Consider the following 21121-nt stretch of genomic DNA (forward strand, 5'->3'; position numbering starts at 1 on the left):
GCTGCGTCAGACTTGTTAATTCATAAAATAAGACTTTGATTTATAAAAAAGCAGCATCCCTTTCAGGCTCAAATCGAAGTGCTTTTTAGCAAATATTAAAAAAAAAATCTCTTTCTCATCTGTCATTGGTCGCAGAAACCCGTGGACTAACTGGCAGCTAGTATATAGACCACTTCAAAAGCACTTCAGGTCACCATCTGAGTTATACACTGTAAACAAATAAAAAAACTTTTTAAAAAATATGCAGTTTAGGAGAAATTCTGGTAAGTATTGCAGTTTGCATGGAGGCAAAAGGACACAGAAGAAACAGGCAGAGAGGCAGGTTTGAGAAATGTACTGCAAGTCGCATACCCAATAGGGAATGGGTCCATTTCCTGTTCTTTTACTCAGATTTCATTAATTCGTTCATTCATTCTCTTAAGAAAATATAGCTGAGAGTCTCATTCAGTCTTCCATCTGGGACTCGCTCTCATTCAATTCAAATAAACAGTTCATTCAGCACTAAAACGTTAATGCCTGGACAGAAATCGACTGAGCAAGATTGAAAGTGAGGCCCGTCCCCACAAAAATGATATAAATATGAAATCTCAGCCTGGACAACAGAAGGGTGAAAGGTGGAGGAGATGGGGGAGGGTTAGAAGGGCTTGTTTGTTGGGAGGAGATCTGGAGTTTCTCCTCTACCTGCAGCTTCTCAGTTTAGTAGCTCCAGGTAGGTAATTGGCACCTTGCCCTTCTGGTTGCCCCGCTCACCCATCAGCCAGTCTGAGTCCATGCCCGGCACGCTGCTGACGGTGATCACCTGGAAGTAAATGGAGGGTAACAACAGTGACGTTAGACAGAGTAGAAGCCACCTGCTCTGGCACCTTAACAAGGTCTGCTTTGAGGGAAAATTGGACTTTCAACCTTATCGCGGTCTATCTGCACCACGGAAAGTACATGAGTAACACCTGCATCCCCATCGTTTCTGCACCTCTGGCGCAGCAGCGGAGCGGAGTTTTTTCTGTCCACTAAAGGCGTAACCTGGTGTCGGTTGGCGGACAGAGAAACAAGCAGGCAGCCAAGCAGGGTTTCCGTTCGAAAACACTTCCTGGTTCTCTTTGCTAAGCTATGCTTCCAGGGCTAGAAATGACAGTCGGCACTAGTGCAGAGGATTTTTTTTTGGACAATGTGACTTTAGCTAGCGTGCCGCCGTGCATTCTGGTATGTGCAGGCACAGTGGGAAAGACTCTGTGAGCAGGACAACACCGATTTCTCTGTCAATATAGCACACACTGCTTCAACCCTGCTTTATTGCTTCGATCCACTACATTACTCATCAGCACTGTTAGACATACCCAAAACCATCGGCCAAATTTTCCTTCAAACTTTCCCTGGTGGACAATGAGGACCCTACATGGTTTCACTGAACTCCAGCATTTCCGCAGTTAACCTAACAGCAGCAGTCAAGCTTTCATCAAAACATCAATAATTTTTAACAGTTATGAGCTTACAAGACTGAGTGAACCGCAAGAAACTGTCATTTATAATTAATTATAATAGCATCTAGCTACAGCCATCAGCTGTATGACAAAGTAGAGTTTCTATTAAAATATTATGCTAATTTCCTTTAATGTTTATGTTGTGAAAATGTGATAATTGGTCAATAAATTCAGCTGAATGTGGGTCTTGCGTTGCGGAAGCACTGCTTTGGTTGTTCTGATGTTTAATAACATCTCCCAGAGCTCGTCTGAATTCAGTCAAGAGCTCATTAACTTGGTAGCAATTAAAGAGACGTTGAGTTTAGATTTTATACATGTTTAAGAATAAAAAAATACCCACTCCATGTTGGGTAATGTTGCATTTATCAAGCCACCAACGGCTAACTGCAGCAGAGTGTTGGAGTAACCGTCAACATCACCTTTCAAGTTTCTTGTCTTTTTGTGAGGACAACTGAAACTTATGCAAATGAAAGATTGGTGCGACACAACCAATTAACAAAGTGATTAATAAATCTTAAAGTTTAGCAGTGTTGCATTCCCACAAGATTGTCAGGGACAAGTTGAGCAACAGCCCGTATCATTTGAGTCACATTAGAATATTGTTTGACTCTAAACTACACCATTAAACTTGTGTTTGTTGTTCATTAGTCTGTCCACAGGGGTCCACGTGGTATTTGGTTCTGTCATGGCTTTTTATTCCTTGGCTGATTAATTGCTTCTACTGAGCTGGAAATGTCCCAATTTATCCCATGGCGAGGAAGCGTGACTTGACAACAACCTTCGTCTCGCATTATACATGGAGATATCACATATCAATCAAGGCTGGTAACAAATAATATACTTTTTAAAAGGTAATGTTTTGGTAACTATGTGTTGTCAAAAACATCCAACACATTCATTACGTGTCGTACTATAGCAGCAGCTCGCCTCAGGTCTTCATACCGCAGCAATCTATAGACTCCATTCCTGCGACCCCCAAATAATTTCCCAGTGCTCTGGGGCTCCCCTAAACCACTACTACTAGGAACTCGGGAACAGGAACACTTTATTTGTCGTTTCACTTCATGTACTTGCGCACATGAAGTGAAACAAATTGCTGTTTCCCCCAGCCCACAGCAGCACACCATACAGACAAAAAGACATTGGAGAACTACAAGAACACACATATTCAAACTAACACGTGTACCCAAAAAAAAAAAAAAGTTGACGAAGCAGATCAAGCCCTCCCAGCCAATCCAGCGCCAGCTCTCCCAGCCAGACATCCTTGACACATCTCCCCGCACTCCACACGACATCAAAAACACCAGACAACGGCAGGTGAGGCCGCCGCCAGACCGCCCTCAGTGTTATCGGAACTGCCGGTCTGCATGGGCTCGCAGTTTGCTTAGCCTGCCCCACTTCCACGTCCTGTCAGACCGCCCTCGGTGTTACCTCCTCGGGTGCAGCTCCGGGCAAGGCCGCGGTCCCTGGGCCCACAGCATGGCAGACCAAGCTCTCACAGCCGACCCAGCGCCAGCTCTTCCAGCCAACAAACGTAGACAAAAATTTAGACGCAGACGTGGACAAAGACACTGTATCGACAGTACTGGGTGAGGCCGCTGCAAATGTGAATTTGCATCGCCATCTTCCCACACCGGTACTAGGTGAGGCCGCTGCGAACGTGAATTTGCACCGCCATCTTCCCACACCGGAAGCGGAAAATCTAGTACTACTACTAGTATTACCACAACTTTCGGCTGCTCCCGCTAGGGGTCGCCACAGTAGATCATCTGTTTCCATCTCTTTCTGTCCTCTGCATCTTCTTCTGTCATGCCAGCCACCAGCATGTATAAACCTCCTCTTTGGTCCTCCTCTTCTCCTCTTCCCTGGCAGCTCCATATTCAGCATCCTTCTCCCAACATACCCAGCATCTCTCCTCCACACATGTCCAAGCCATCTCAGTCTTGCCTCTCTTGCTTTGTCTCCAAACCGTCCAACCTGAGCTGTCCCTCTAATATACTCGTTCCTAATCCTGTCCTTCTTCATCACTCCCAATGAAAATCTTACCATCTTCACCTCTGCCACCTCCAGCTCCGCCTCCTGTCTTTTCATCAGTACCACTGTCTCCAAACCATATAACATAGCTGGTCTCACCCAACATCTTGTAAACCTTCCCTTTAACTCTTGCTGGTACCTTCTGTCACACATCACTCCTGACACTCTTCTCCACCCACTCCACCCTGCCTGCACTCTCTTCTTCACCTCTCTCCTGCACTCCCCGTTACTTTGGACAGCTGACCCCAAGTATTTAAACTCATACGCCTTCACCACCTCTACTCCTTGCATCCTCATTATTCTACTGTCCTCCCTCTCGTTCACGCATAGGTATTCCATCTTGCTCCTACTGACTTTCATTCTCCTCTCTCCAGTGCATACCTCCACCTCTCCAGGTTCTCCCCAACCTGCACCCTACTCTCGCAACAAATCACAAAGCGATCCACAAACATCATAGTCCACGGAAACTCCTGCCTGACCTCGTCCGTCAACCTGTCCATCACCATTGTAAACAAGAAAGGGCTCAGAGCCGATCCTTGATGTAATCTCACCTCCACCGTGAACCCATCCGTCATTCCTACCACACACCTCACCACTGTCACACTTCCCTCATACATATCCTGCACCACTCCTACATACTTCTCTACCACTGCTGACTTCCTCATACAATACCACACCTCTCTCGGCACCCTGTCATATGCTTTCTCTAAATCTACAAAGACACAACATAATTCCTTCTAGCCTTCTCTATACTTCTCCATCAACATTCTCAAAGCAAACATCACACCTGTAGAATAATGGCGTCTCCTAAACTAAGAGTCTGAATAAATAAAGAGGATAAATAGCTTTTATTCTCGAGTTTTCAAGTAGGTGTAAAATTCAAGGATGTCTAGTTTTATTTTTCACTATGAGCCAAAATGTCACTTTAAGAGGTTTGATAAAGACGAGCCCTGCTCTGTGAGTCAAATCAACTTATAGGTATAGTGTGGACATGCCAAGTTAACTGAATTTGCATTTCTTAGAGATCAAAGAAGAGCAATCTCAGATTATTTATCCCCCCCCCCCCACAAGATTTAAGTCCACTGTATTGACGATGCAAACATAAAATAAGAGCTTCTGACCTACAACAGTTTCTGTTATTTAAGAGAGATATAGATAGATAGATAGATAGATAGATAGATAGATAGATAGATAGATAGATAGATAGATAGATAGAGAGAGCAAGAGAGAGAGAGAGAGAGAGAGAGAGAGAGAGAGAGAGAGAGAGAGAGTGCCAGACCTCATCAGCCAATAGGGAGAGCTCACTGCTGCCGGCAGCGTCATAGTCGTAGAGGACGCGAGCCTTCCGACTGCCGCTAGAGCTCCGCAGTTCACTGAAGCCACCCGATGCGCCGGGCCCACTGCGTCCCAGAGACGGGCTGGGCAGGGAGGCTGACACGGGGATGGTGGGGACCGAGATACTGGCCCCGCCTGATGCCGTTGACTGGTTGTTGTTGGTGAACGAAGCAGGGAAACTGGAGGGAAAATAGAGGAAAATAATATCCCATTGACTGCTGAAACGCTTTTGAGCGACGAACATAACCTCCAGTGTAAAGAAAAAAAAAAAAAGAAGAAAAAAAGGTGGGACTCTGGTGTGTTACCTGCCCAGCTGTTTTTGGAGATCCACCATATACTGGTAACACTGTGCGTAGTACGTAGTCTGAGCCTCCACAAAGTCAACCAGGCAGCGGAGGTGGTGAGCCTGGTGATGTGCAGACACGTGAGGGACGGGGTGTTTGGTGTTGGTATTTGGGTGTGTGTATGTGGTTATGATTAGATCTGCTCTGTGCTGGTGTGAGGAGAGCTACATACGTGAGTGCTGCTGACGCCCTCCAGCAGCAGGCGGGTGATCTCTGCCTGTCTGTCAAACTCACTCTGGGTCATTCGCAGCTCTTGCTCTGCCTGGCCGTGAGGACACAATGACACACACAGACCCACACAAAACAAGACAACTTGACTCAACTGGAATTTGAAGAAAAGAGGCAAAATGTTCAAATAACATGACAAGATGGCAAAGTAAAGGCACCACACATATATCTTTCTCATGTAAATGCCAGTTATAAAGTATGTAGTAGGGCATAGTACTGGATAAGTCTTGTCATGCAATACGCAAAAATGATATGCATGCAAGTGCATGTGTGTGCCACGTGTGCGAGTACAATTGTCACACTGAGGCAACAGCAGGCCAAGCCATAGGGGCAAAGCATAAACACCAGACTTAAGAAGGGCAGCACAACGACTCCTTCAGCTGGGAGGAAAAGGAAGGGGAAGGGATGGCGACATATGAATGGCGAATCAAACATAATGTTCTGGATACAGCGGAACACGGGGAACCTTCCCTTTTCCACGTATTGAGTGACAGGATTCAGAGCGAGGCCTGTTGGAACAAAGGCTTTTCAAACTGAGGAAGATTCAGATAAACACATGGCCTGGAGCTGAGACTGGAGACGACAATGGTTTTACAACACTACACTTTTTGCAGCCAACAATCGAGAGAAGGAGCGACAGACAGATGTACCAACATGTAGTATTACACATGTGTCATGGAGGAGGCAGAAGACAGCTACAGGCTGAGGCTACTGACACCACTAGTAGGGAGCTCTGTGGATTTATATATATATCTGTCTGTGTGTGTGTGTGTGTGTGTTTGTCCACGTTGTGTTCAAACATGGCCCCAACATTCCACTCACCTCTGTCATTTCCTCTGCTCACATCTGCTGGGTTGCGTTTTAAAAACAGTGACACAGTCGTTAGTCGCAGCTGTTGCACACACAGCTATCACAGCACAGCCTCACACTCTGTGTGTGTGTGTGTGTGTGTGTGTGTGTGTGTGTGTGTGTGTGTGTGTGTGTGTGTGTGTGTGTGTGTGTGTGTGTGTCAGAAAAAGTAAGTACAAAGCCTGTGCAGGCTTACAGAAAAAAACCTCAGATACATTGGTGCAGCTGTCGAAAAAGCAGCAATATACTTCGTACCTTCACACAAATCACCATGAAAAGCATTGCTTGTTTACCAGTGCTTGCTGGGGAGTCGTACTACCACGCACGTAAATGCAAGCTTTTGTAGTCTGCCTTGTGACGATGATAATCCTCTGTTTTATCAGCACATGATTGCCATTTGTTTGGCAAGGCTTGCCAAACAAAGACCACAGGGGGAACAAGGCCGGAGTGAAACTGAAACCTGCTCTTTACATACACACAATTTAGATATTGTTCAAACGTATACACACAGCAGCTAACAGTGAGCGAACGTGTCACTTTGGATACGGGTTTTCTAACAACCACCAGCCTACCCGCCAATTTTGCAACGCTACAAGCACGTGAAATAGTCCAGGGTGTCAACCAACTGGAAAATGCTCTGAATAGACGGTGTAAAAATGAACTGCTATCTTTTTTGCTGTTGATTTGTTTGGACCCCCCCCCCTTTTCTCTCCAATTGTACTTGACCAATTACCCCACTCTTCCGAGCCATCCCGGTCTCTGCTCCACCCCCTCTGCCGATCCGGGGAGGGCTGCAGACTACCACACACCTCCTCCCATACATGTGGGGTCACCAGCTGCTTCTTTTCACCCGACAGTGAGGAGTTTCACCAGGGGGACGTAGCATCTGGGAGGATCACGCTATTCCCCCTAGTCCCCCCCCCCCCGAAAAAGCACCCCGACTGACCATAGGAGGCGCTAGTGCAGTGACCAGGACACATACCCACATCCGGCTTCCCATCCACAGACACGGCCAATTGTGTCTGCAGGGACGCCCGACCAAGCCGGGGGTAACACCGGGATTTGAACCGGTGAGCCCCGTGTTGGTAGGCAACGGACTAGACCGCCACGCCACCTGGACGCCACTGAACTGCAATCTTTTACAATGGGATCAAATCAAGTGAGCTCACTACATCACACCTAGTATGGCTCTTAACCACATTACAGCAAAAACATCGTGGACACAGAATTTAAACGCTGATGTCTTGATAATGGTTGCTTAAAGGTCTTGTCGGTAGGTGGACCTCACATTTCATCGATGGCACCAGTTTAGAAATATTCATTCTAAAAGGCCAAGAGTGAAACACTCATTGCACTGCTATGTACCACGGCCATTGAAGATGCAGTCCTGGCACCAACAACTACAGTTAGCTAGAGATAATGTTACATCATTGTTACATTATATCAGACATTATGAATCCATCTAATCACTCCCGCTAACATTCAGTAGTCCACACAGGAACACGGAGGCCTGCGTACAACCCACTCTGATCCCTCCAGTCAAGCCTGTGGGACTGTAAATCTTCTGTTTGATGGCAACAGCTGATACTCTTCAAATAAAATATGAGAGGGGTCGGACATAACGTTACCTGCCAGAGACAACATTCTTTTAGTATATGCAACTTGAAAACTTGACTAAAGCGTTTGACCCACAATCTTTGGGCAGATACGTAGCAGTCTAACCATCGAGCTTTAAGCTGAACCATCCTAACCTGAATCTAATCTGACATCTGACCTGACATCTGACCTGACATCTAACCTGACATCTAACCTGACATCTAATCTGACATCTGACCTGACATCTGACCTGACATCTGACCTGACATCTGACCTGACATCTAACCTGACATCTAACCTGACATCTAATCTGACATCTGACCTGACATCTAACCTGACATCTGACCTGACATCTGACCTGATATCTAACCTGATATCTAACCTGACATCTAACCTGAGTCTAACCTGACATCTGACCTGATATCTGACCTGACATCTGACCTGATATCTAACCTGACATCTAACCTGAGTCTAACCTGACATCTAACCTGAGTCTAACCTGACATCAAACGTGAGTCTAACCTGACATCTAACATGAATCTAACCTGACATCTGACCTGATATCTGACCTGACATCTGACCTGATATCTAACCTGACATCTAACCTGAGTCTAACCTGACATCTAACGTGAGTCTAACCTGACATCTGACCTGACATCTGACCTGACATCTAACCTGACATTTAACCTGATATCTAACCTGACATCTAACCTGACTTCTGACCTGACATCTAACCTGACATCTAACCTGACATCTAACCTGACTTCTGACCTGACATCTAACGTGAGTTTAACCTGACATCTGACATGAGTCTAACCTGACATCTGACCTGACATCTAACCTGACTTCTGACCTGACATCTGACCTGACATCTGACCTGAGTCTAACCTGACATCTGACCTGAGCCTAACCTCAATCTAACCTGACATCTAACCTGACATCTAACCTGACTTCTGACCTGACATCTGACCTGAGTCTAACCTGACATCTGACCTGAGCATAACCTCAATCTAACCTGACATCTAACCTGACATCTAACCTGACTTCTGACCTGACATCTGACCTGAGTCTAACCTGACATCTGACCTGAGTATAACCTCAATCTAACCTGACAACGATATACCGTGCACCGAGTGCATTCTGCATAACACTGTATTACAGATTGGGGGGAAAAAACAGGATTTGTTTCTTTTCTCCAAATGACTATAGTCTCCTAAGAAAGGAAATGCATTGTTGCACCTTGCTATGTGTACTCCAGAATAAAGCAGCATCCACATAGATGCCCAAATATTTATAGGAGGGAACTTGTTAAGTCTGTGTGTTATGGACAGTAACTTTTGATTTTGAGATACTTTATTAATCCCCGTAGGGAAATTCTTTCTCTGCATTGAACCCATCCTAGCTGTGTAGCTAGGAGCAGTGGGCAGTCGCTGTGCAGTGCCCAGGGACCAACTCCAGTTCGTCTTGCCATGCCTCGGTCAGGGGCACAGACAGGAGCATTAACCCTAACATGCATGTCTTTTTGATGGTGGGGGAAACCGGAGCACCCGGAGAAAACCCACCGCAAACCCGGGGAGAACATGCAAACTCCACACAGAGGACAACCTGGGACGACCCCCAAGGTTAGACTACCCTGGGGTTCGAACTCAGGACCTTCTTGTTGTGCAGCGACAGCGCTGACCACTGTGCGCCACCAACTGGTGGAACATACGAGTTTACTGGACTAGTAATTGGAAGGTGGCTGGTTTGATTCTCGGCTCCTCCAGAGAGCACGTTGAAGTGTCCTTGAGCAAGACACTGAACCCCTAACTGCTCCCGATGAACACGTTGGCGCCTTGCATGGCAGCCTCCGCCATCAATGTGTGAATGTGTGGCATCCATTGTAAAGCTCTTTAAGTGGTGGGTAGACTGGAAAAGCGCTCTATAAATGCAGTCCATTTACCACTTTCTTTGGATTAATAATAAGTGGGTTCTTTTCAAACCACTCCACTGTACAATACTGATGAATACTAGGATCACCTTCAGTGCCTAACAAAGACACAAGTGTAGTATCATCTGAAAACTGAAAATGTGTGAAGAGTAGAGGTGAGTGCATACAACCCTGGATTAGTAACAATGAAGCTGAATATGTCTATCTATTTGTAAGAGATGAATGGTACCACTGAATCAGATGAGGATTAACCTCAATTTGAATCATATTTGCCAGTAAAAGCTCTGGCTGAATTGTGTTGAATGCAGATGTAAAATCTAAGAAGATAACCCTAACTAGTTTTAGGCTCATCCAAAACAACAAGACTGAGTGACTAAACTCGTCATTCTGAAGTTTCAGTTTCGACGAGGCCACCGTTAGTCTTTCCTGTTCTCATTTGCTCCTTTACTAAGCCAGGAAGTTTAAATCCCATGTCACCACACTATGAAACCAGTAAGAACAGGCAATGGAATCCTTTTCCATTATTACCTTGCTTTTGGTCGAACTACTTCAACATTATGTAAGAAGTACTTTTGATAACTATAAATGTCTCTCCCCATGTTGCCATATTTGAGTTTCCAGAAGACTACAACCAACATACCTCTAAACAATTAGATATTCTAGCTTTCACTTCCTTACTGGCAAGACTTCATCTTCTTCTCCACACTGGAAGTCACCTAAAGCTTCCCCCAGCAGTCAGAGGCTCACTGGTATCATGTCCTCTCTAGAGCCAGAAGATTAAATACTCAGTGAGAGCTGCGTCTGAGAGGTTCTATAAGGGGCAATCTTTGTTTTTCTGATTTTTTTCCCTTTTCTCCCCAATTGTCAATTGTACCCGTCCAATTACCCCACTCTTCCGAGCCGTTCGGGCTCTGCTCCACCCTCTCTGCTGATCCGGGGAGGGCTGCAGACTACCACGTCTCCTCCGATACATGTGGAGTCACCAGCTGCTTCTTTTCACCTGACAGTGAGGAGTTTCATCAGGGGGACGCAGCTCATGGGAGGATCATGCTATTCCCCCCAGTTCCCCCTCCTCCCCCGAACAGGCGCTCCGACCGACCAGAGGAAGCGCTAGTGCAGCAACAAGGACATACTCTCATCCGGCTTCCCGCCTGCAGACACGGCCAATTGTGTCTGTAGGGACGTCCGCCCAAGCCAGAGGTAACACGGGGATTCGTACCGGTGATCCCCGGGTTGGTAGGCAACGAAATAGACCGCCACGCCACCCGGACGCCCCGTGGCAATCTTTTTTGATGTTCTTCAACTCTCTTCAATCTCTGTCCTGTGAATGAGAGACCCCCCCCCCTTCATTTTCTTTCCTCTTTCTCTGGCTCTTTTGCCAGTTTCAATTAATCAATTAATTAATTAATTCACTTATTTCTAGTTTATGTTGTTTTGTTTTGCGTGTTTGAACTTTGTATAGTATGAAAACACTTAAAAACATGTCTTGTTTTTCTTTTGATCCACTGAGATGCACAGTACTTTGATTATACTATTATGTAACTGTGTTTTAACTGTGATTCTCATGGTAAAACTGACATTGCTTTCTCTTCTCATAAGCCACATTTCCTTATAAAATATACATACATATACACACACACACACATACATATATATATAAAAGAACAAGCAATGGAGAGACTTGATGGAGAGCTGAGGCCTCAGAGGAAACCAAATTATCAGCTGGTGTTTCTGATCCCTTATGGGTTGTCTATCAGAAATACAACTGAAATAACTACCACCCATCCTTGCCTTTGTGTTCAACAAATTGCCAAAAGAAGCAGAGATAGTTTTCACCCCTGGTGGTAATTACCATACCTCATTCAGTCAATTTAGCCATGCCCAGCAGATCTTGTGACTCAGGGACATGATAACAGATGGTAGTGTTGATAAACTGCCCCCCATCTAAAACATTACATAAGAAATATGACAGGAATTGCTTGTTGCTGAATTTGGCCCACAGCCTCCTCTACCAAGTCCAAATAAATCCACATAACAGGACAGACAGTTGAATAAAGTGCTGCTTCAAGAAGAACAGGACAGTGAGGCACAAAAAAGGTAAAGTGAAAAGGAAACTTAAGAAAGCTTCCTATATCAGCTCATGTGACCGAGTCTCATGAGGGCTAAAATGGTTAGCTAGAAATTGTGTAACTTGGTGTGTGTCACTCATGACTTGGGTGACTCCCCGCAGGAGGACAGGGGACAACACCTCGATTACTTTGGTTCTGCTGAGTGAGGAAAAGTGGTTGGTTTGAGAGAACATGGCTCCTTATTCCTTGTTTAGGAATGAAAGAGATGATGACAGTGATGCTGACACATGGGTGGTGTGCAAGCGTGCCGTGTACGTGTATGCACTCACCACAACTCTAGCGTCAGCCATCCTGGCTTTCTTTAGCCTGGTTTTGGCTGCGTCCAGATCCAAACGCTTAACCTGCAACAGCTTCCGTTCTTTCTAGATGGAAAAAAAGGAGACAACAAATTGGGTTGACACTGGGTCTCTGCCGAGCTGGGTAACAGGCCTGCTGGTAAAACCGAACAGACCGCCATGACTCCGCCACGGTGACTGAGTAACTTTGCGTCAAAATTCCAGAGCAAATGGACTCCTTATTTACAGTTCTGTCATTGAATATGCTGCTGTGGTTTAGTTTATAGGAACATGGTGAGTGGATAAGGCTTCAATGCTTACTGGAACCACATGCACATTATCTGTAGAAGCATTTGATGACTGGCTTTATTTAGGCATATCACATTGGTTTTAAACACTGTTGTTCATGTGTTTCAGTAAGAAATATGCTGTTAAAACAGAACCATCCGACTTCAAAGAAACATCAAGCAGTATGAATGACCAATTAACCCCAATATCCGCTGTGCTATTTCAAGCTAACAAATCTTAAGGACAATTAACCTTCACAAATATGAGCAAGAGGACCAGTTATCTAATTAAGAGCCACATCATCAGCCTTACGGACAAGAATGTAGAATAAAGGACCGAGACAAAAGCCAGTCTATTCAGAAGCACTGGTACAGGGAGGGCAGGGAGTCTGCGGCCTTGGTGTAGATCCAAACATTGCGTCAAATAGCTCAGATCCAAACCTCAATGTCATTTCCTGTGGTTGTATGGATGACTGTTTCAGTTCATGCTTTCATGTTAATTTCAGTTAATGTATTTTGCTGATGAAATACAGTAAGGTTCATACAATTTTTGCATTTTTTATCTTTTGAACATGGTTTATCAAAACATTCATGTCTTGACTGAACTGAGGATCTTTTGTCTGGTTTTTTTTTATGTTTTGTGATGGTGGCAGGGTAATGTGTCAACTAAGCTAGAATTGTATATAGCTAAAGATTATACTTTGCCATTGATGACAGCAGGTCTGCAATGCCAAAAATGTAAAACTGTATAACAAGTTCCATATTTTTACAGACCATTAGTACCGTTTCGATAGCTGGGAATGATGGTACTATTTTGTATTATTTTCCATACATTACAAACTTACCTTACCAAGTGTGTATAACTCCTTGTGAATTAGTTCTAGGTGACAGAGCAGGGTCCTGTGAAGAGTAAGACTGAATTTCGAATTAGGAACAGGGGTCCAACTCACCAGGATGGTTTTGAAATCACCCTCTAGAAAGTTCCTCAAAGGTGTAAGGAAGTTGATGGCTGAGCTATGGATGAATTCCCGCTCTGCTCCACCAATCTGCTTCTCCGTCTCACCACATTTTATCAGGGCATTTCCTGCAAAAGTTGACATTCAAAAAGAATAGTTCACTTCTTCTACAACACAGGATGGAGACAATGGGGTATCACCAGAGTCTCATCTGCAGATCCCACCGCAGGTATATATACTTAACCTTGAGACAATGCTGACCTACAGATAAGTAGGCTCTTGGAGAAGGTAGCTAAGTTTCTTTGTCAACTGTGACTTGTGGGGGGCATCCGGGTGGCGTGGCAGTCTATTCCGTTTCGTACCAACACGGGGATCGCCAGTTCAAATCCCTGTGTTACCTCCGGCTTGGTCGGGCGTCCTTACAGACACAATTGGCCGTGTCTGCGGGTGAGAAGGCGGATGTGGCTACGTGTCCTGGTCGCTGCACTAGCGCCTCCTCTGGTCGGTTGGGGCGCCTGTTCGGGGGGGGGGGACTGGGGGGAATAGCATGATCCTCCCACACGCTTCGTCCCCTGGCAAAACTCCTCACTGTCAGGTGAAAAGAAGTGGCTGGCGACATGTATCAGAGGAGGCATGTGGTAGTTTGCAGCCCTCCCTGGATCGGCAGAGAGGGTGGAGCAGAGATAAGCATGGCTCAGAAGAGTGGGGTAATTGGCCAGATACAATTAGGGAGTGAAAAAAAAAATCCACAAAAAACAAACAAACTTTGATGTGGAAACAGACAAAACCAGCATTACCAGCATTTAGCTGAGGGCAAGGATCTACTTCTCTCTTATGTATTACACAGCATGTTCAAGGTCCAACCAAAGGTCACACTCTGGATCCGGTGTGCTCTACTGGTACAACTCCCCTCCATTTGAAGTGCCTGGACCTTGCCGTATCTGACCATCATGCCATCCACCTTGCTGTTCCTGTCCCCTTGCACAGGCAGCACCCAAAACCTGGTCCGTCTCCTTCTCCCACCCTACCCCCTGGTTCAACACCAAAGTCCGCATCATTTTCTGATTCTGATCATGAAGGCAACTGGTCATCGACTGGAGAGGCTCTATAAAAGGTCTGGCCTCACTGTCCACCTCAAGGACTTTAAAGATCATGTGAAGTCCAATAAAGAAGCTATCTCCCAGGCCAAAATGCATTGCTACTCCACTATCATTGGCAACCAGCAAAATCTCCCCAGAATGCCATTCTCCACCATAAACCGACTACTTCGCCCCCTTGATGCCCCCCCCGCCCTTCAGGTGCCCTTGACCTCTGCTCCAAGTTGCTGGACTTCTTCCAGGCCAAAGTGCATTCTATCCACCAGCAGCTTCTGGTACCTGCCACCTCCCCCCCGCATGCACCTCAGTTGCAGGATGTTGCTCCCCCCGCTGTTTGCCTACCTAACTGCTGCCTCTTCTCTTTGTCCCCTGTGGATGCTCCACAAGTTGCGAAGTTGGTCACCATGGCCAAGGCTTCCACCTCTTCCCTGGACCCCATGCCCACCGTCCTGGTCAAGGCATGTTTACCTACCCTGTGCCCCATAATTGTGGACGTTATAAACTCCTCTTTGGAATCTGGCACGGTACCCTCCAGCTTCAAAATGGCTGCAGTCACCCCCATCCTCAAAAAGCCAGGCCTGGACCCAGATGACCTCACTAACTACCAGCTGATTGCCAACCTTCCATTTCGCAGTAAAATCCTGGAAAGAGTAGTTGCTACCCAATTCCATCAGCACACGTCCAACCATAAGCTCTATGAATCCATCCAATCTGACATCAGAGCACACCACAGCATGGAGACTGCCCTTATCAAAATCACCAATGACCTCCTCGTTGCTGCTGATTCTGGCAACATCAGTATTCTCATCCTCCTGGACTTCCTGCAGCCTTCGACACTGTTTCCCACACCATTCTCCTCAACCGCTTATCTGAATACCTAGGCCTCAGTGGTGTAGCTCTCTCCTGGTTCCAGTCATATCTCGCCAACAGGAAACAGTTTATCACCATCAGACTCCAGTCCCACCCTAGCCCCAGTCAACCAATGTGTGCTATAAGGCTCCGTGCTTGGACCCCTCCTCTTTACCATCTACATGCTCCCCCTTGGTCAGATCATCCGCCACAACGGTTTAAGTTTCCATTGCTACGCTTATGACGCGTAGCTTTATCTCAGCACTAGACCATCCTCTCAGCTCCCCCCAAAATCCCTTGCCAACTGCCTCCATCAAATCAAAATCTGGATCTCATCAAATCTACTCAAGCTAAATAGCAATAAGACTTGAGCTCATGTTTGTGGCTTCCAAAGCGCTGCTCCGGAAGGTTGGAGATCTTCTCCTCGACGTGGATGGCTGCTCCATCTGCCCATCCCCAGAAGTCTGCAACCTTGGTGTCATTCTGGACTCCACCCTCTGATTCCAGTCACACATCAAAACCGTCACCAAATATACTTTCTTTCACCTCTAAAAGATCTCCAGACTCTGGCCATTACTGTCAGACTCCGTGGCAGAGACCATCATCCATGCCTTCATCACCTCCCGTCTGGATTATTGCAATGGAATCCTGTCTGGGGTACCTAGCAAAGCCCTAGACAGGCTTCAGTATGTGCAGAATTCAGCTGCCAGGGTGCTCACTTGCACCAAGCCCTGGCAACACATCACTCCCACCCTTGTCCACCTTCACTGGCTCCCGGTCAAATGCCGCATTTCTTACAAAATCCTCCTCCTCACTAATAAATCCCTCAATGCCCTTACCCCTCAGTACCTATCAGATCTTCTCAACCCCTATATTCTGTCCCGGAATCTGCAGTCCGCAGACATGGGCTTGCTTTCCATCCCCCACACCAGCCTGCGGACTTTTGGGGATAGAACCTTTAGTGAGCAGCCCCCACCCTTTGGGACTCTATTCCAGCAGAGATCCGCAATGCTGCTTCTTTGGACAATTTTAAACGACTACTGAAAACCTACCTTTTTACTAAGGCCTATGGTCTGTAGTCTTTTGATCTTTGTTTTAATCTTTGTTTTTTTGTTGTTGTTGTTCTTATCTAATATAAAGCATCCTTGGGTTCCTTGAAAGGCACTATACAAAACTAAGTTGTTGTTGTTACTCACCATAGGCTGTTCCTGGACCAAACTCATTTCCAGAGTCTATCATGGATTCACCCAGCAGTTCATGGTTGTTCATTCGTGTAGGGGCTTTTTTCTCCAGTTTCTCGTATACAAATTCCTCTAGCCGGACATCTGTAAATTGTAAATTGTGAGAGGAAAATTCAATTACAAAGTCATAAGACTGCTGAGGCTGGCCTGTGCCTCCTGGTGACCTCAAAGTGATGTCCTGAGAATCCAAGTAATCCTGGTGACTTGATACAATTACAATTAAGGATTATCAAACAGCCTAGATCATACTGGGCAATCAGAAGAAGAAGTTTGAGTCATAAAGATGTATCTAAAAAATATCTTTCACCAGCCCATTTCAAAGTGGGTTTCATCTCAGTTATCATACATTCTAATCATACAAATAAACACTGATAAGAGGAGTTAGTGTGGAGACTGAGGTATTTCAAAACAAAACCAAAAATCAAGAAGTGGAATGAATTTAAATGGCTTTACCATTTGGACCAACCTCTGTACACATTACATCAACATCAAAAAGTCTTTAGAGAGAAACACAATAAAATATGGTGGGACATAACCAGATCTGCCTGTATGCCGGCATCAAGGTGTGAGCTCAAAACAGGATACACAGCTGAGCTTGCAGTGCTCACAGACACTCCAATCTTTAACACCATGTGTTGTCCCCTACAAAGTAAATAAGCTCTGGAATACACATCCGAACAATTCTTCACAGCCAGCTTTGACAACAGCAGGCGAAAAGATCATCCTGTTGGCCCTTTTGCTGGGTTACAACAGTAAGTCAAGTCAAGTCAAGCCAATTTTATTTGTATAGCCCAATATCACAAATTTGCCCCAGGGGGCTTTACAGCAACACAACATCCTGCCCTTAGCAACAACATAAATGTATTACTTTCACAAAAAACAATTTAGTCCAATGTTGATTTAATTCTTTGAGCCAAATCTGAAAACGCAATTGACCTTTCAGCCACAGGGGTGATGGATGATCTAAGAGAGGACAGTTTATCAGTAGTGTCTTTCAGCCATGATTCAGTCAGTATAAGACATTATCTTACTTGGGTTTGGCTGCAGTAAGACCTCTGTCTGCTTCATAATTCTTTCTGTCCATTGCTTGGTGCACTCAGCTCTGGCCAAAAGGTTTTCCAAATGGGCATCCAACTCCGTTTTTTCAGCCTGGCCGAGTTTCTCCTCTGTAAACTGGCAAACATATAACAGGATTTGTAAACTGCACATACTTATTTAGCTATCTCATACACTGAATAGTAAACTTTTACTTATCTAAACCTAAAGGTCACTCACACAAGCCCACAAACTCATTGGTACTCTCATTTCCATTTAATCTGATTTTACCCACACAACGTTAACATGTAAAGCACACATCATTGCACATGACTCAGAGCACACACACTTCATCAGCACTACACCCTCCTTCCCTCTGGTCGTAGATACAGTACACCCATGAGTGGAAAGGCCTGCTTTGGTAAAAGCTTTGTCCTCTCTGCTATTCTTGCAACCCCTGTTGATAACTGACCAACACAGCTTTTGTCTCTGTATTGTCAATATGGTTTTTGTCATATGTGTACCGTCCGATTTATTGTGTTATGTCTGTTGTCTCATATGTACTACTGCAGTGCAGTGTAATGTCTAACTTAACGAGTTACGTTTCTGTCACATTTGTATGCATAATTTTTGTACTTGCTCCAAACTGAAATAGAATTTGGCCTCTGAAGACAAACTATAAATATATGTCTAACTAATATCAATGTCTATCTAGTAACTATCTACTTATCTATAAATCTTTATGTCTATCTGTCTATCTATCTGTCTGTCTATCTATCTATAAATCTTTATGTCTGTCTGTCTGTCTGTCTATCTGTCGATAAATCTTTATGTCTGTCTATCTATCTATCTATCTATCTATCTGTCTGTCTGTCTGTCTGTCTGTCTGTCTATACATCTTTATGTCTATCTATCTATCTATCTATCTATCTATCTATCTATCTATCTATCTATCTGTCTGTCTGTCTGTCTGTCTGTCTGTCTGTCTGTCTGTCTGTCTGTCTGTCTATAAATCTTTATGTCTGTCTGTCTGTCTGTCTGTCTATCTATAAATCTTTATGTCTGTCTGTCTGTCTATCTAAGCCGGTAAGGTAAACGGTGTTTAAATGACCATAATTTCATCCTTCTCTGGTGAATAACTGTGACAGTAGTGGTGCTTTAGAAGACGCGAGGCCTGCTATGACCGTAACTGGCTCACTACAGGTGGCTGTAACTGACCCACCTTCAGCAGCAGCAGCAGGACTCAGAGGTGTCCCCTAACTGTCACGGACGGGCGCCCGTTGGAGACCAAGCCCCAGAAACGTCGCCTCACCCGGACGAAGCTAAAACACGCTAGCTAGCATCCCTTAACCTGCTAGCTAGGTAAGTTAGCTCCTGCTAGCCTAGCCGGCTAGCAGGAGCTAGCCCCGCTCCCATTTAGAGAGCGTTGGGGATAACGGCGGGGAAGAAATGAAATAAAACAAGACTCACTTGTACAGCACGGCTTAGAAACGTGCCGGCGTCTGCCGCTAGTCGTTTGACATTGAAATCCATGGTACGGTGCGGGAGCGAGGAGAGCCGAGGATCGCCAGCGCTTCACAAAATGTCATTCAAGCAACTTTTCCAGCCCAGCTCCGCCCAGCAGCCCAGCAGCCCAGCTGTTGCGCCGCGCCAATGACGTCACACCCGCGAGATGCGAGTCCGCCCGCGCGCGGACTAGAGTAGAATACAATAGAATAGAATAGAATAACTTTCATTCTCCCAAAGGCAACTTCGTACGTAATATAGCCAGTTTGAAGCAGATGTCAGAAAAATATTTGCAAATACACTGTATTAATAAGTTGCACCTGAAATGCATACATTATAATTACACAGTAATTATACTACATATACTATTAAATTATACAAATTTACCAATACTGTAACACCTTTACACAACATGTACTAACATCCCAGCGATAGGCTTATACTACACTAGCATAATATACTAATACTCGTATATAGTACTGGAATACTTCACTCATACGATAGTGCATCATTATACTACACTAACATAATATAGTAATACTCGTATATAGTACTGGGATACTTCACTCATACGATAGTGCATCATTATACTACACTAACATAATATACTAATACTCGTATATAGTACTGGAATACTTCACTCATACGATAGTGCATCATTATACTACACTAACATAATATACTAATACTCGTATATAGTACTGGAATCCTTCACTCATACGATAGTGCATCATTATACTACACTAGCATAATATACTAATACTCGTATATAGTACAGGAATACTTCACTCATACGATAGTGCATCATTATACTACACTAGCATAATATACTAATACTCGTATATAGTACTGGAATACTTCACTCATACGATAGTGCATCATTATACTACACTAACATAATATACTAATACTCGTATATAGTACTGGAATACTTCACTCATATGATAGTGCATCATTATCCTACACTAATTGGCCTCTACATGGAGATGTTTATGTACAGAACATGCTGTACAACGTGTATTTAATGCAATGCTTTTAAAGGCATTTTTGCAGAGTTTTAAGTGCGTGTGCTTCATACTTCCGATGTCATACGGCCTGCAGCGATGGCAATGCTGCTAAATGGACGTCATCATCGGACAGGCGATGAACATCCTTTCTTAATCATCACGTCGACCGTAAACCAGTGAAAGCTATTAGCTGACTTCAACGCCTGGATCCACAGACCAGAAACCAGTGTAACAAAACCCAAATACGTTGGACAGACCAGCGGCTCACGAAAACGTCCAAGTCTTCATCTCATATCGGCGTAACAAACTCGCCAGTAGCGGTGATGATCGCACTGCGCATGAGCGGAAGCGGCATCACAAACTCGCCAGGAGCTGTGATGGTCGCACTGCGCATGAGCGGAAGCGGCAGCGCAACTTGCACTCCCTCCATCAAAGCTGCTGATAACGTGAGACGCGTTGTCGTGCCAACTGTGCGGCTGTCTGGCTTTAAATTACCCGCCGCTGCTGGAGGGAATCAGAGAAGCCGCCTATACACACACACGGACGTTAATGACTGATAAATAATTTGATTCACTGTTTCTAAACTTCTCAAACTCCGTCTCCATCCCAACGGAGTAGCGGCGGCTGCGCGACTTCATCCGAGGGGTGTTTGACCAACCAGCCATGTAAGGCATTTCACATCTCGCCTCCGACATCTTTGTTCCTGCCATGAGCGTGATTTTTCCCCATCAAGTACTTCATTCCATTCCGTAACAATATTACAATAAAATATAGATGTTACAATAACGTATCGCAATGCACAGTTGTCTTCTTTCTTTAATCATATCACAACATTAGGAATAAAACAACTGTTGTGTTCTTACGGTCGCGACATCAATGTAAAGACGAAACAAATGGCTGTTGTGAGCGAGCTGACCGGTAGGCGGCGACCTTTGCTTCCGTCTT

The 21121-nt window shown here is 45.0% G+C and overlaps 1 protein-coding gene across 1 annotated transcript in view; it reads right to left on the reverse strand.

Annotated features, from left to right (window-relative positions):
• Positions 1-20429, reverse strand: part of sh3glb1a (SH3-domain GRB2-like endophilin B1a) — a 21146-nt gene extending 717 nt beyond the window's left edge. The window contains exons 1-10 of the mRNA XM_056299045.1: positions 20248-20429; positions 19134-19358; positions 17660-17801; positions 16584-16712; positions 13436-13569; positions 12193-12285; positions 5364-5453; positions 5153-5253; positions 4792-5026; positions 1-799 (exon numbers count right to left, since the gene is read on the reverse strand). The exon at positions 1-799 is cut by the window's left edge and continues 717 nt beyond it. Coding sequence (XP_056155020.1) covers positions 692-799; positions 4792-5026; positions 5153-5253; positions 5364-5453; positions 12193-12285; positions 13436-13569; positions 16584-16712; positions 17660-17801; positions 19134-19196 — 1095 coding nt within the window. The 5' untranslated portion in view covers positions 19197-19358; positions 20248-20429 and the 3' untranslated portion in view covers positions 1-691. The remainder of the gene's footprint in view (positions 800-4791; positions 5027-5152; positions 5254-5363; positions 5454-12192; positions 12286-13435; positions 13570-16583; positions 16713-17659; positions 17802-19133; positions 19359-20247) is intronic.
• Positions 20430-21121: the final 692 nt, after the last annotated feature.

This window comes from Lampris incognitus, chromosome 19, assembly GCF_029633865.1.
Source record: "Lampris incognitus isolate fLamInc1 chromosome 19, fLamInc1.hap2, whole genome shotgun sequence".
NCBI classification, from domain to species: Eukaryota; Metazoa; Chordata; class Actinopteri; order Lampriformes; family Lampridae; genus Lampris; species Lampris incognitus.